Source organism: Selaginella moellendorffii, unplaced genomic scaffold (genome assembly GCF_000143415.4).
Source record: "Selaginella moellendorffii unplaced genomic scaffold, v1.0 SELMOscaffold_63, whole genome shotgun sequence".
Lineage (NCBI taxonomy): Eukaryota > Viridiplantae > Streptophyta > Lycopodiopsida > Selaginellales > Selaginellaceae > Selaginella > Selaginella moellendorffii.
The window spans coordinates 2,528-14,447 of record NW_003314324.1 but is presented as its reverse complement, the minus strand read 5'-3'; the positions used below and the strand labels follow the sequence as shown (position 1 = coordinate 14,447).

The following is an 11,920-nucleotide window of genomic DNA, read 5'->3' as shown; positions in this document are numbered from 1 at the left end:
TGCAATTCCTCAAGTAGTAGCATTCCCTCACACCAGCTAGAAATTGAAGAGGGACTCTAGTCCTCCACGCTACTCTCTATGTTTGCTGGGCTTGGCTGTGGAGGAGTGGCCATTGGAGGTCTTGGTGTTGAGACGATGTGGAAATTCTTGTGGCAATCGACGGCCAGAACAAATCCGGACATACCATCGCGCCTGCACTGGTATGGCTAGAATCTAGAATACTATTAAAGAATTAATTTTGACTTGTTTTTTATAAAAAGTTAATTTCTGAGGTAAAATGCAACCAATATATCTTCAGGAGTGATAGTACCAACCCTAAATCCTGAATAGGGCTGGCGCGAGCGATGGCGGAAGAGGTTTCAGGAGGTTTAGCAGTCAAGGACACAGATCCATCGCGGAAGGGTAAATTCACTCGAGTGTTGGGTGTTCATTGCGACTCAGGCACCGTCATCTTCCCCGAGGGTGATGTCCCCACTTCCGAGAGCCCGAGCTGGCCGGTGTATAGAAACCGGGCCATACTCAAGGAGGCCATTCGCGCAACGCACCGGCTCCACAGTGTGGATGGTGGGGTGATGGCTCAGTTTGGCAGTGGCGTGGCGCTCAGCCCACATTTCCTCCTTACGTCTGCTCGTGTGGCCAAGTTGTCTTCCCGGTGCCTAACCGGTGACTTTGTGCGATCACAGCACTTCTCTATGGCCGAAAGGCCACGCTACAATCTGGAAACCATATCCAGGGACGAAGGCTGCGACTTTGCGCTGATGCGTGTCACGACTTCACGCACGGAGATCTTTGGCGCAGTTCCAGAAGAGGCAAAGCTGCTTAGATCGTTCCAGTACTTCCTGCTACCGTGCTCCCCAGTGGACAAGGCGCCGTGCTGCATTACTTCCTTTCCTGGTGTGAGCTCGCTGTTGGTGCGAGCGGCTGCGGAGCTCTTGCGCAAGAACAGTGAAGGTGGCGCAGAGGGTCTCTGGGGCATCTACAGGGATGCAATGGAGGCGGAGTTGATGGAAGCTCGAGCTGTGCTCCCACAGGGGTCGCAAGGCGATATCGAAGCCTTCGCCAAGAAAATGCTCTTCACCAAGTTGCATCAAGCCTTTGGCAACCACGCCACGGGAGTCCAGACTGCATCAATTGGAAATATGCTGCGCTCCTCTGGATCCGAATTGAGGACGACTTGCAGCACGCTGTGTGGAAGCTGTGGAGCGCCGGTTTGTCCCATCAAGGAGTATGGTTACTTCTGCGCTTGGCATGCTGGAGCTGCTCCGGATCATCTGGCAAACAGGGCAAACAGCTGCGACGAGCGTGTGTTTGTGGAGGCATATTTCCAGAATGTGCTCGAGGATCTTCATGCACCAGAGGACGGCATTTGGAAGGATTCGGATTTGCGTCCTTTCTTCCAGTGGATTTTGAAGCATGAGCAGCATTGGTGCCATCTCAAGCTCTCGGGTGGTGCCTTGAGATGGATTGAAGCTGCCAAGAAGAACCTCGAACCTCCTGCAAATAAGAAGCTCAAATCTTAAAGTTGGAGTTGTGTTTGAGGTTTGCCAAGATTGATCACATTGAAGCAGTCGAAGTTTCTGACCGTCGAAGAAAGAACTTCCAAAGGAGGTTCTCTGGCCTTGTAGCGTTGGGACCAGCAGCTGAAAACATTAGAGCTTTAGTATGAATCAAAAGAACGAAGCCGCGCTACGGAAACTACTTTGTGTTTTTTCCAACTCTTGTTCTCTGTAAGTAGAATTTCCCTCGTTAATGCCTTCACGGATTATATTCTTGTCTTGAACAACCAAGGAAAACCGAACCATTGAAAAGATTAAGCTCTTCACTTGCGAGGAACGGTACGCAAGCATCCGCTTGATCATGAAATGCTGATAAATCTGGCGATGGAGTTGCTTGTCACTTTGTTGAGCTTGTTGGATGAAAGGCCAAGTCCAAAAGCTTTGACAACACGGCCGTCACATTTTCCTACCAGTAATCCCTCATTGTCGGAATCACAAAGATTCAGCTAACCACGCAAGGACGTAAATTTTAGTGTGGCGGATTCCACAGGCAACCTCGACTTCATGGTCGAGTTGTCCAAATGCTCCATCACCACAGGTGAAAAGCTCCCCGGATTCTTGGAGAGAAAAGAAAAGAAGGAAGAAAAATTACAAAGGAAGAACAGATTGATCTATTACAATCTTATCAGGGTGACAAATGCAGATACTTTGCAAACGTGTGACCTCTAAAAACTTGTAGCAGCAGCATCATCACCCCCGTGACCGATCAAACCTCGCCCCCACGTCGCTACACGCCTCCCATATGTCAAAGAAAATCCCGCAAAATCTTGACTTATAGATTGTTCGGTTGCCACGTCCACCCACCATCTCTTCAACCCCGCCACCTCGAATCTCTCCGTCCAGCTCCATGAAAATGGGAAGAAACATCGGGGAGGGATTAAGTTCTTCCACGAATCCTCCAAGCTTGTGGCCAGAAATCTTGCGAGCTAGAATAAGTGTGACATTAAATAAAAATAAAAATAACGTGGACAACAAGGTGTTGACGTGGCACTTGGGACTACTAAAAAAAATTCTCTCGTTCTTTCTAGATAGAGGCAATGCCGCTTTCCTCTCCAAAAAAGGTGGTGGACTCTTCCCTCTGTCCCTCTGGGCGAAAGCTTTTTCCTTTCTTGCATGACAAGCAAGTGTGACTGTTCTCTGACTGAAGGCTAAGTGCTCAAGGACCTGACAGATGGGGATCACTGCCAAAAAGAAGAAGGAAAAAAAAAAAATCCAAAAAATTTGGGAGAAGAGAAGTCCTCTTCACACACTCATGCTCCATGGCTGCTCTACTGCTGCTGGAGCTCCCTGCGCTGATGGTGACCATAGTGGTGGTGGTGGTGGTGGTGATGGTGGTGCTGCCTTCGCTCCATTCTCTGGAGTAAATCCATCCCCGGGATGCCGCTGGTGGTGGCGGCCACGGTGTGGCAATTGGAGGCGATGAAATCGGCCGTGTCCAAGCTGGTCACAGACCCCTCGGAGCTAAACGAGTTGCTACACGAAACCGGGCTGGCCACGCGAGGAATGGCGACGGCGGGGGTGGCGGTGGTGGTGGTGGCGGCGGCGGCGGTGGCGGTGGCGGTCGTCAAGCTGATGTTCGTAGCGTTGTTCTTGCGGGGTGGCAAAAACAGCTGCGGTGTTGGCGGGTGCGAGCTGAGCGTCAGATCTAGGTCGATGAGCTCCTCATCGACGGCGGAGATGGGCTCCAGTTGGCAGAGCCCCGGGCGGGAGACGCGTGGCCTCCTCGCCACAGGGGCAACAAGCTCGGCCGCTTCCTCTCTCTCCCTCTTCACAGCTACCAGCGATGGGCGATCCGACGGCCCCGATCGCCCGCCCGGGGTGACGTGTCCCACATCGCAGCCGCCGGCCTTGACGAGACCCTGGCTCTGGTGGTGGTGGTGGTGGTCGAGCGCTTTGAAACGCTTCACGTCATTGTGGTGATCCGGGGCCGGGGGCTGCGGTGGTGATGGCGATGGGGATGGCGATGGCGTGGCGGATTTGATGTGGAGCCGGGGGAGATTTGGCATCGGGCCATAGCAGGGGAGATTCGATGGAGAGCTTCCAGCGGGCTTGAGCGATCCGCCGCGAAGAACAGTATCCACGGCGGCTTGGCAGACGTGCCAGTTGCCCGACCAGAGAAGGCCCACTGCGCCATAGACGGGATTCACTGTTCTTCCACAGGCCTCGTAGAGGAGCGACCGGAAGAGAGCTGCCAAAACCAATCCAGACAATGCAAGTCATGATTCCATCGCGGGGTCCAAAGACTTGGGAGGGAGGGAAGGAGGCTTACCTGGTCTCTGATTCTCTGGGACGGCGGCGATGAAGCCCATGAGCCCCGCTCGTCCGAAGAACTTGGCGACGAACACCGTCGCGTGGCCCTGCGCCTCGGCGCCCTCGATCCACTGCAAGCACGGCCTCAAGGCGCAGCTATCGCTGCATCCCTTGCGAAGAACCCGGCATCCGTTGCAGCTCATCGCGTGGAAAAATGGTCTCGCAATTCCAGCGACAATCTATCTATCTACCTCGATCTTCCCTCGGCCAAGAGGAAGATTTGGCAAGTCCTCCGAAATATCGATCCAAACCTCTCCCGGCAGGGGCAAGAAGATTGGAAGCACCGAAATATCGATCCCAATCTCTCCCTGGAAGCAAGGGAGGAGCGGCAAGGAGATTGGAAGCACCAGACCTACGAAATATCGATCCAATCGGCTGGATCGATCGGCAGCGCGCGCGGATCGGAGGGAAAGAAACTAGCTCGAAATCAAGGCGCGCCGCGACAAACACCTCCTCCTCTTCCTCCGGAATCGCTGGCGTCTGGTCGCCGCATTCCAGAATCACTGTTCTTCCTGGCGCCGCGCGAGGAGCCCTCGCAAGAGAAAGAGAGGAAAAAAACAACCCTGTAGAACGATGGCGGTCTCTCCCCACTCTTCGGCAAGAAAAATGCGACACAACCCTACTACCAAAACTGGTTAAATTTTAGCCTATTTCTGTGGAACCAAAGAAATACACACTTTTTCGATCGTTTCGCCGCGCGAAGATTCCACCGGTGGAGTAGGGTGACCGCCCGATCCAGATCCAACGGCTATTAACGCGACACGCGACTGCTTGGCTCGGCATGTCGGCAAGTGACGTGGCAAGGGCGTCCGATATTTACCCCAAGGTCAACACGGCATGTGCGCGGTAAAATGTAGCTTACATGGTATAGGAAAAACAATTTAAATTTCATGCTTTTCAAAAAGAGAAGGGAGGACATTGACACTGAAAATTACCCACCGGCAACATCTCCGCTCCGGCTACCCAGCGCATCCGTCCGTTGATTCGGTGGATCCAACGGCGGTCAGGTGACCGTCCCGTTTATTTGGCGGTGACGTTGCGACGAGGACCACCACCACCGCCCTAGTACACGTGGACTAGCCTCAACTTTCCCTTTATTTAACCTTCTTTTTACCCGGCAACGTGGAACCCGTCAAAATAGACCACCAGCCCGGTCGGTCCCTTTCCATTTCCCACTTTCCGGGGGAGGGACTAGCTAGGGTTTATACGGCGAAGCTTCCGGGAAGATCCTTTTCCCCGTTATTTTCCCTTTTTTTTTTTAAAACGAGACGCGGCGGAGGCATCTTGATTCAATCCGCAAAGCCTTGGAAGAGGAATAATACCAAGGAAAGAAGAACTATATCAAACAAATCATGTACAAAAGAAAAGGTGGCGGAGTCCGGACGGCCGCCAACTTTTTCTTTTGTTAATGCTTTCTTATGGAAAAGAATTTTCAAGCGAAAGGGCGGCATATTTCCAGTACCACTGCCAGTCAAATGCACTAATGGCCTAGGTTTGGTATGGCTCACCTTCCGCCACTTGAGGAAGGCTGGGCGTACGGGCCGTACCCCTGCCGTATTGGTACTGCCCACCAAGATTTGATTTCTGGCCATACGGCCCAAGCACCACTTGCCTGGAGGAAGCTTGATCCACGAGCAGCAGAGGGATTTCGACTTTGAGTGCGATGTGATGGCGCAGCACGAATGCGACCATGTTTTGTTTGGCTTGGCACAAGGAAAGAATTAAAAACAACTACTTTGCTAGCTATAGTATCTCGGAGGATCGTACGGGCTGCTCCCCCTCCCGTACGGACGGGCCGACATGGCAGATTCCCCTGTGACGTGGCGGACGTGCGGTGACGTGGCGCTCACGCGGCGTGCTGGCGTGTGAAGGCGCAGAGTGACTTGCAGCCGTGGCTCCCAGCGCACGGGACGATTCTCATGAAGAAACACGCGCGCCGCCGCCTTCGTCGTCTTTGTTTCGCTGCCTGGAAAGTGGGAAAAGAAAAGAATGAGAGAATGACAAAAAACATGCGAAGAACTTCTAGAGAAATGCAAAGCAAAACTAGAATTGGTCTTGGTTACCTTCTTCTCTTCTTTCCTGCGTCGCTTTTCCTCGTCTGACCTTGGCGACGATCGCCAGCAGCACAGTAGCCGCCGGTTGGACTTTGTGCGGGATTCCAGCCTCCTGGAACAAGGGAAGCGTTACGAGAAACCAAAAAATTAAAACAATGGAACTCACAGGTTGGCGTGCTCGAAGCCTGCTTCTCTTGGAGTTAAAACTTCCGGACCAAGGTGCCTCACTTTCTGGAACTTGAGATCGTACTGCGAGGCCTGGCTGTGGCTTTCTCGCTCCGAGAGATTGGCTAGCGTCGGTCCCTGTCGCTGGATCACCAAGCCCAGTGGAGCTCTACCGGGTGGAGCCGAGCTCCATTCTTTCCCTGCCGAGTAGTATGAAGGATCCGAGGGAGTTATCGATGGTGTGCTCTGTCGAGCCCAGGCAGTTTCCAGGCGCTCTTCTTCGATTCCCTGAGGACGCTGCTGAGAGTGTTGACTTGGTGACGTTTCTCCGTCTCGCTTGACACCGAAACCGGGCTTTCGGTGGAGATGGTCACCGCGAAGTGGATGCAGTGAAACGCGTTTCTTATCGTGCTCGAGTAGCTTTGACGCCAGTTTGATTTGAACCTCCACGGGACAACCCAGTGACGACTGAAACGCATGGCTTATACGTGATCTTGACTTTTCAGCCTTGGCCTTCTGTTTGGAATGCTGGAACTCGATTTCAACCGTAGCTTGCACTGCCATCCAGCATTGACACTGCTGTCAAGGAAAGATAAATGTTGTATTGCCAGATGCGTACCTTCTTGCATCGATAAGGATATCAATTTTCCGTGACGAAGCAAATGCTTCAAGGATTTGGACCGGCTGTTCTTCAGTGCTTTTTGCCAGACGTCGTCCAGTCTTTTTTGATCAAAAGCACAAGTGTCGTGTCCTGCAGGACAGCGAATAGGTGTTACTAGAAAATAGATATCATCAACTTGCATCAATACCGTCGTTGGTGGACGCCGTTTGAACGTATGGGTGTATCCTTGCTTCCGGCACAGTGGACAAGCTCTTGTTGGCCCAAGGTACCTCCGGTTTTGCAAATACCGCAGTGTCATCCACCGGATTTTCAAAGTGCTCGTGTTCCGGTTCCCACCCTTGCTTGAGTGCTCCTGAATCTGATTCGATGGTTTCTTTCTCGCTTGTGTCGTTGCCAACGAGACTCTGAGTCGCACTCGAGCCGCTAGAACTTGCTGGAAATATATATGCTCGGTCTGGTGCGAACTGAAGAATAGCAGCTGTTAGCCAGGTAGTTTGATCGCTTGAAGCCCGGACTTGCTTCTCCGCTTCAGAAAGTATTTTTAAAGCCTGTCGTAGCCTCTCCAAGTCTTCTTTGCTCACTGTTGATAAAAAAAAGACGCACGTCAGTATCAACTCAAGAAGAAAACGAAGGACTCACACGTAATTTTGTGAAAAAAACGCCTCTTTCGTTGAGTTAAAACCGGTTTGTAGCTCCCCGCAAGCATGTCCGTGATAAGAGTAGCTAGTTGCGACATGAGAGCGAGAGGCTCGACACCAGATTCCAGCAGATTTCTCACACTTTTTACGGTGCTCACGGTATCTCCGGAAAGAGCAAAATCCAGCAAATCCATCAGCTTGTCATCGGGAAGGAGCCCAACCTGGAGAAGTATAACGTTATATCAATTTTCCAGCCCACCAGCCAACTAACCTCTCGTTAACTTACAAGTTCTTGCAATGTAGACAGTGTCACTACTTGTCCCAAAAGGCCAAGCTGGTCGAGGGTCATTTCCGCGTCCCTGAGTGATCCATTCGACCTCGACGCAATGAGTTCAAGAGCTTCTATCTCGATGTCGATGTTTTCTTTCGTCGCCAGCTTCTGCAGCCTGCTGATAATGTCCGGGTCCTTGAGCTTGGTAAACGGATACTTTTGGCACCTTGAACCCAGCGTCCGTGGTAGCTGCTCTGGGTTGCTCGTTATCAAAATCACGATCGAGTTCCCCGGAAGCTCTTCCATGCCTTTCAGGAAGAAATTCCACGACTCGGCAGTCAGAGTGTGAACTTCGTCCACGACCGAAAGCCTGTATCGACCAGAGGAGGGAGGTAGAATCGCAACTTCCAAGAGCTCCTTCACGCTGCCTAGGCCGTTGAATCTCGAGGCGTCGAATTCTCGAACGTCCAAGCTCTTGCCAAGGTTCAGCGCAACGCACTCCCGGCACAGGCCACACGGTCTGAGCTCCTCGGAGGAAAGGCAGTTCAAAGCAGCAGCGAAAACCCGAGCTGCGGAGCTCTTGCCTGTGCCCCGCGGACCTTGAAACAGATAGAGCGAAACGATGCGTCCTCTAAGAACCGCATTTGCGAGCGACTGCATCACCACGTTCTGGCCAACCATGTCTCGAAACGTCTTTGGCCGGTACTTGTAGCTTAAGCTTTTGTTCTGCCTAAAATCACTGCCACCACCTTCTACCACCCTTCGCTCGGATATCCAGGCCAGCCGTTCTCGCAACCTTGCCTGGAGAGCTTCCGTCGTAACTTGAGACCTCCCTTTCGGTGCTAAAATACCCCTCGGGTTTAATTCTCCTCTCGCCGCTACGACATTGTCGCTGTCAACTTCTACTGACGAAGCAGCGACGTCACCACTTACGGATGCCTCTGGTTCTGTCAAAAGTGGAAGAGCCTCAGCGTCCGAGTTTCCGGCAGAAGAATACGATAGACAGTCCTGCTGGAACATAGCCGTAGCGAGTTCCCGGCCTGACTCGGACTGGCTTCTTGAGAGAGTATGCTCTCCAGCCTTCCTCCTTGCTAAAACTTCCGGACGAAGCATTTTACCCGTGCTGTCGAGGAAACCTTTTCCCTTCGGTTTCTGGCCCAGACGGGACCAGTTCCACGGTATCCCACACCCGTGCTTTGGTTCTTGCGAGCACTCCAACTCATCTTCGTTGGTTCCTGTATAGTGGTAGTGCTGTTGACCGGGATCTGGGAAGCTGAAGGCTCTCGTGTTAGCAATTTCTCGTGAGACAACTGGAGACCTGCTTTTGTTGGAAATATCTCTGGACGACAGCAACGGAGAATGTGACCGGGACCTTGCGTTTACTTTCTGGACCTGTTGCTTCTCCTCTACCTCATCCTCGGCCGATGCTTCCGGATCACTCTCAAAAGAGTTATTCTTGCTTTTTCTTCTCGGAGCAGCAGGACCAGCAGCGAACTTGAGGAGAATGCTGGGATCGTCGTAGACACCCAGAGACAGAGGAGAAGGGCTCTGTCCCTGTACATTCGTAGCTAAAGTCTGCTGCTGCTGCTGGAGTTGAGTAACAATCTTCCTAGAGAGGCTTCCACTTCCATGGCTGCCAAGTGAGGACCTATCCTGGTGAACTTTCCTGTTTCGCTTTGTAACTTTGGTCAAGGGGTCTTGATCTTCGGACACCGCTGCCGACTTGTAAGACTCTCCACCCCTGTTAGCCTCAAAATTACTACTTCCTGTCTGTGAGTCATTCCTGTGCTCCTGCTGCTGGTCAGTAGCTACTGTACTCTTATCTTTACCTCGCAAGGCCTGCTCCAGCTTCCGTGCCCCTGGACTGGAGCCTTTCATCAGCGGCGACTTAAGGATGGAGCTGGTAGAAGGGTCCCTGAGCGAACGGGTTCGGCTGAGAGCTGTAAGTTCCCTCATCAGAGGGAGGCCCGCTGCTGCTACTCCACCGGCACTCAGGTGGTGTCTTGCTTCCACCGTCATCTTGTGCCTCTGCACATGAAACCGATTTCTCAGATGAATACAATTTGTCAAGTGCACATGCTTGTCCAGATGAGACGACCGAGACTCAGATCCATGACTACTTCCTGTTCCAGCGGACGCTCTACTTGGCATTGTCAAACACATGCATGAAGCAGGAGCGGGGATAGCAGTAGCATTGGATCTGCTGGGACCTTCCATTACCAAAGAATCACAGTCAGAATCAGGTGAGGCCGCAAGTGAAATAGAATTCGGTGAGCACAGCCTGGATAGAGAAATGCAAGACATTTTCTTTTCCCAGGCAGGTCAAGCAAAGCTCCTCCTTTCAATGCTTTTATGATGCACTATGAGGAATCTATTATCCTCCAAAATGCTGCCTTTTTGGGCCTTTGGATGCTGATTCCACCACTGGGCAGTGGTGTGCGTCCTCTGGTAATGCTGTCTCTCTACGGCAGCAATGCTTTCTTCCGGCAATTTCCCGTTCAATCACTTACTATAGCTACACACGGCTTGCTTTCAAGACAACACACGCATCCACTCACCACTCACAACACACAAGAGGGACTCTCCTGAAATCAATGGGTACTAGAAACATTATCTACGACCATGTAAGGATGCACAACGCACAGGCAGGCTAAGTATCCAACCAGCTAGCAATATTGATGCCCAAAACATGCACACAGAGAGTAGGCTCTGCGCGCGGCGAAGCTAATGAATTCTGGAAACAAGAAGCGAGGTACAAAGCGGAAGAACAATGATTGTTGTCGTTCCAATGAGCTGGCTTTCATCAAGAAGAGGAAGTTCAAGCTGGGGTGAACAGGAAGGAAGGAAGAGAGAAAGGAATCTCATTCTCGCGAATGTCAAGGAACGCAAAAAGGAGAAAAGAAATCACAGGGAGAGCTTTCAATGTTGGGAATGTTACTGACTTCCTTCTCTCCCAGAAACCCGTCTTGCACACATAAATCCACCGCATCCGTGCGAGAGGAAAGACAAACCATTCCCGGGAACAGGCAGCCCACTCTTGGAAAACATAACATATGAAATCTTTGATGGGCTCTGGATGCGAGGAAAAAAGCTAACTGGTGAAACGACTTTGGCGGCAAGTTGAAGAAAAAAGCAACGCAGGGATGAAGGAAAGAGTAAAGTATAAGACAATGCCCCGACAGCCCAAGAAGAAATCGAATACAAAAAATGCCAAGCACTAGAGTGGACAAGAAAACAAAATATTAATCAATCATAGTATCGCTCGAATCCAACAAAGGAGAGTACTTGGTCATAGCGCTAGAGCGAGCAACAACCAAAGCAAAAAAAAATATAGCAAATCCACAGAACAAAAAACAAAAGGAGAAGGTTCTAGCTTACGAAAGCAACCGGATTCGCAAGGAATCGCAGAAAAGCAAGCTCGATTTCTAAATGCAGCGGCAGCACGAAGCAAGAATCGATGGAATCCCTCATGATTACCTGAAAGCCAGAAGGATTTCGCGAAGAATTGCTCCCCACGCGCGCTGCCGCCCTCGCATTCGCGCCTGCGCGCACGATCGCCTCGCCCTAAACCCCAAACCCTAAGAACAGGGCGCGACGAGCAAAAGAGGAGATTGGAATGCCACACTCCCCGGCCAGCAATAGAGTTTTCCCACCCATTTTTGCACACATAGTTTTGCCATCCAACGGTAGATATAGCATGGCCATGGGCGTCACCCATCATGACATATGCCACGCGTCAAAGCCTGGCATGGGTGTGACCATGCATGTACATCAGCCAAACGGAACAAAACCGAGTTTTCCGTCAGTCTGCTCATCTCCTCTGACGGCGACAAACGACGGCGGGGGATTGCTGTCTCACGTGCTAAAGCACGTCCGTAGAATCGTACGCTGATACGCTGGTTAATACGTCTCTGGCGTAGTTGAAGACATAGCTCCTCGACAGGTTATAAACACCAATTTTTCTTGCCGCTTGCAAGAACTGCTTATAGCTACTTAGCTAACTGCTAAACAATCTACTACTGCAACTATCCTAGTGGTTTAAATGAATTTCTTCCGAGGAGGTGGGGTGAGAGAGATTTGCATGGAAGTGGACACTTCCAGCCAGCTAGCTAAGGTCAATTTTGGAAGCGTAGCTAAGTGCTTTAAGCGTAGGTTGAAAGAGATAGGCTTGCTGTGTAAAAGTATAGTAGAAGGTACATTGTCAGTGGCTGACTAAATGGTTTGAAAGAGGGCCTAGTACAACATTCTGACTTTTAAATAAAATTTTAAACCATTCAGAATAAAACCTATAATTGTTTGTAATA

The 11,920-nt window shown here is 51.2% G+C and overlaps 2 protein-coding genes across 2 annotated transcripts; both read right to left on the bottom strand.

Annotated features, from left to right (window-relative positions):
• Positions 1-2,480: 2,480 nt before the first annotated feature.
• Positions 2,481-4,478, bottom strand: LOC9644611. The gene is made up of 2 exons (XM_002984510.2): positions 3,826-4,478; positions 2,481-3,744 (listed from the first exon to the last, which is right to left on the bottom strand). The coding sequence occupies exons 1-2, from the start codon at positions 4,007-4,009 to the stop codon at positions 2,825-2,827; spliced, it is 1,104 nt and encodes a 367-aa protein (XP_002984556.2). The 5' UTR covers positions 4,010-4,478; the 3' UTR covers positions 2,481-2,824.
• Positions 4,479-5,512: 1,034 nt separating this feature from the next.
• LOC9644610 (protein STICHEL-like 4) lies at positions 5,513-11,241 on the bottom strand. The gene is made up of 8 exons (XM_002984509.2): positions 11,094-11,241; positions 7,632-9,826; positions 7,347-7,566; positions 6,895-7,287; positions 6,705-6,836; positions 6,087-6,642; positions 5,930-6,032; positions 5,513-5,832 (listed from the first exon to the last, which is right to left on the bottom strand). Exons 2-8 carry the CDS (start codon positions 9,777-9,779, stop codon positions 5,713-5,715), a joined length of 3,672 nt encoding a protein of 1,223 aa, XP_002984555.2. The 5' UTR covers positions 9,780-9,826; positions 11,094-11,241; the 3' UTR covers positions 5,513-5,712.
• Between the last annotated feature and the right edge of the window lie 679 nt (positions 11,242-11,920).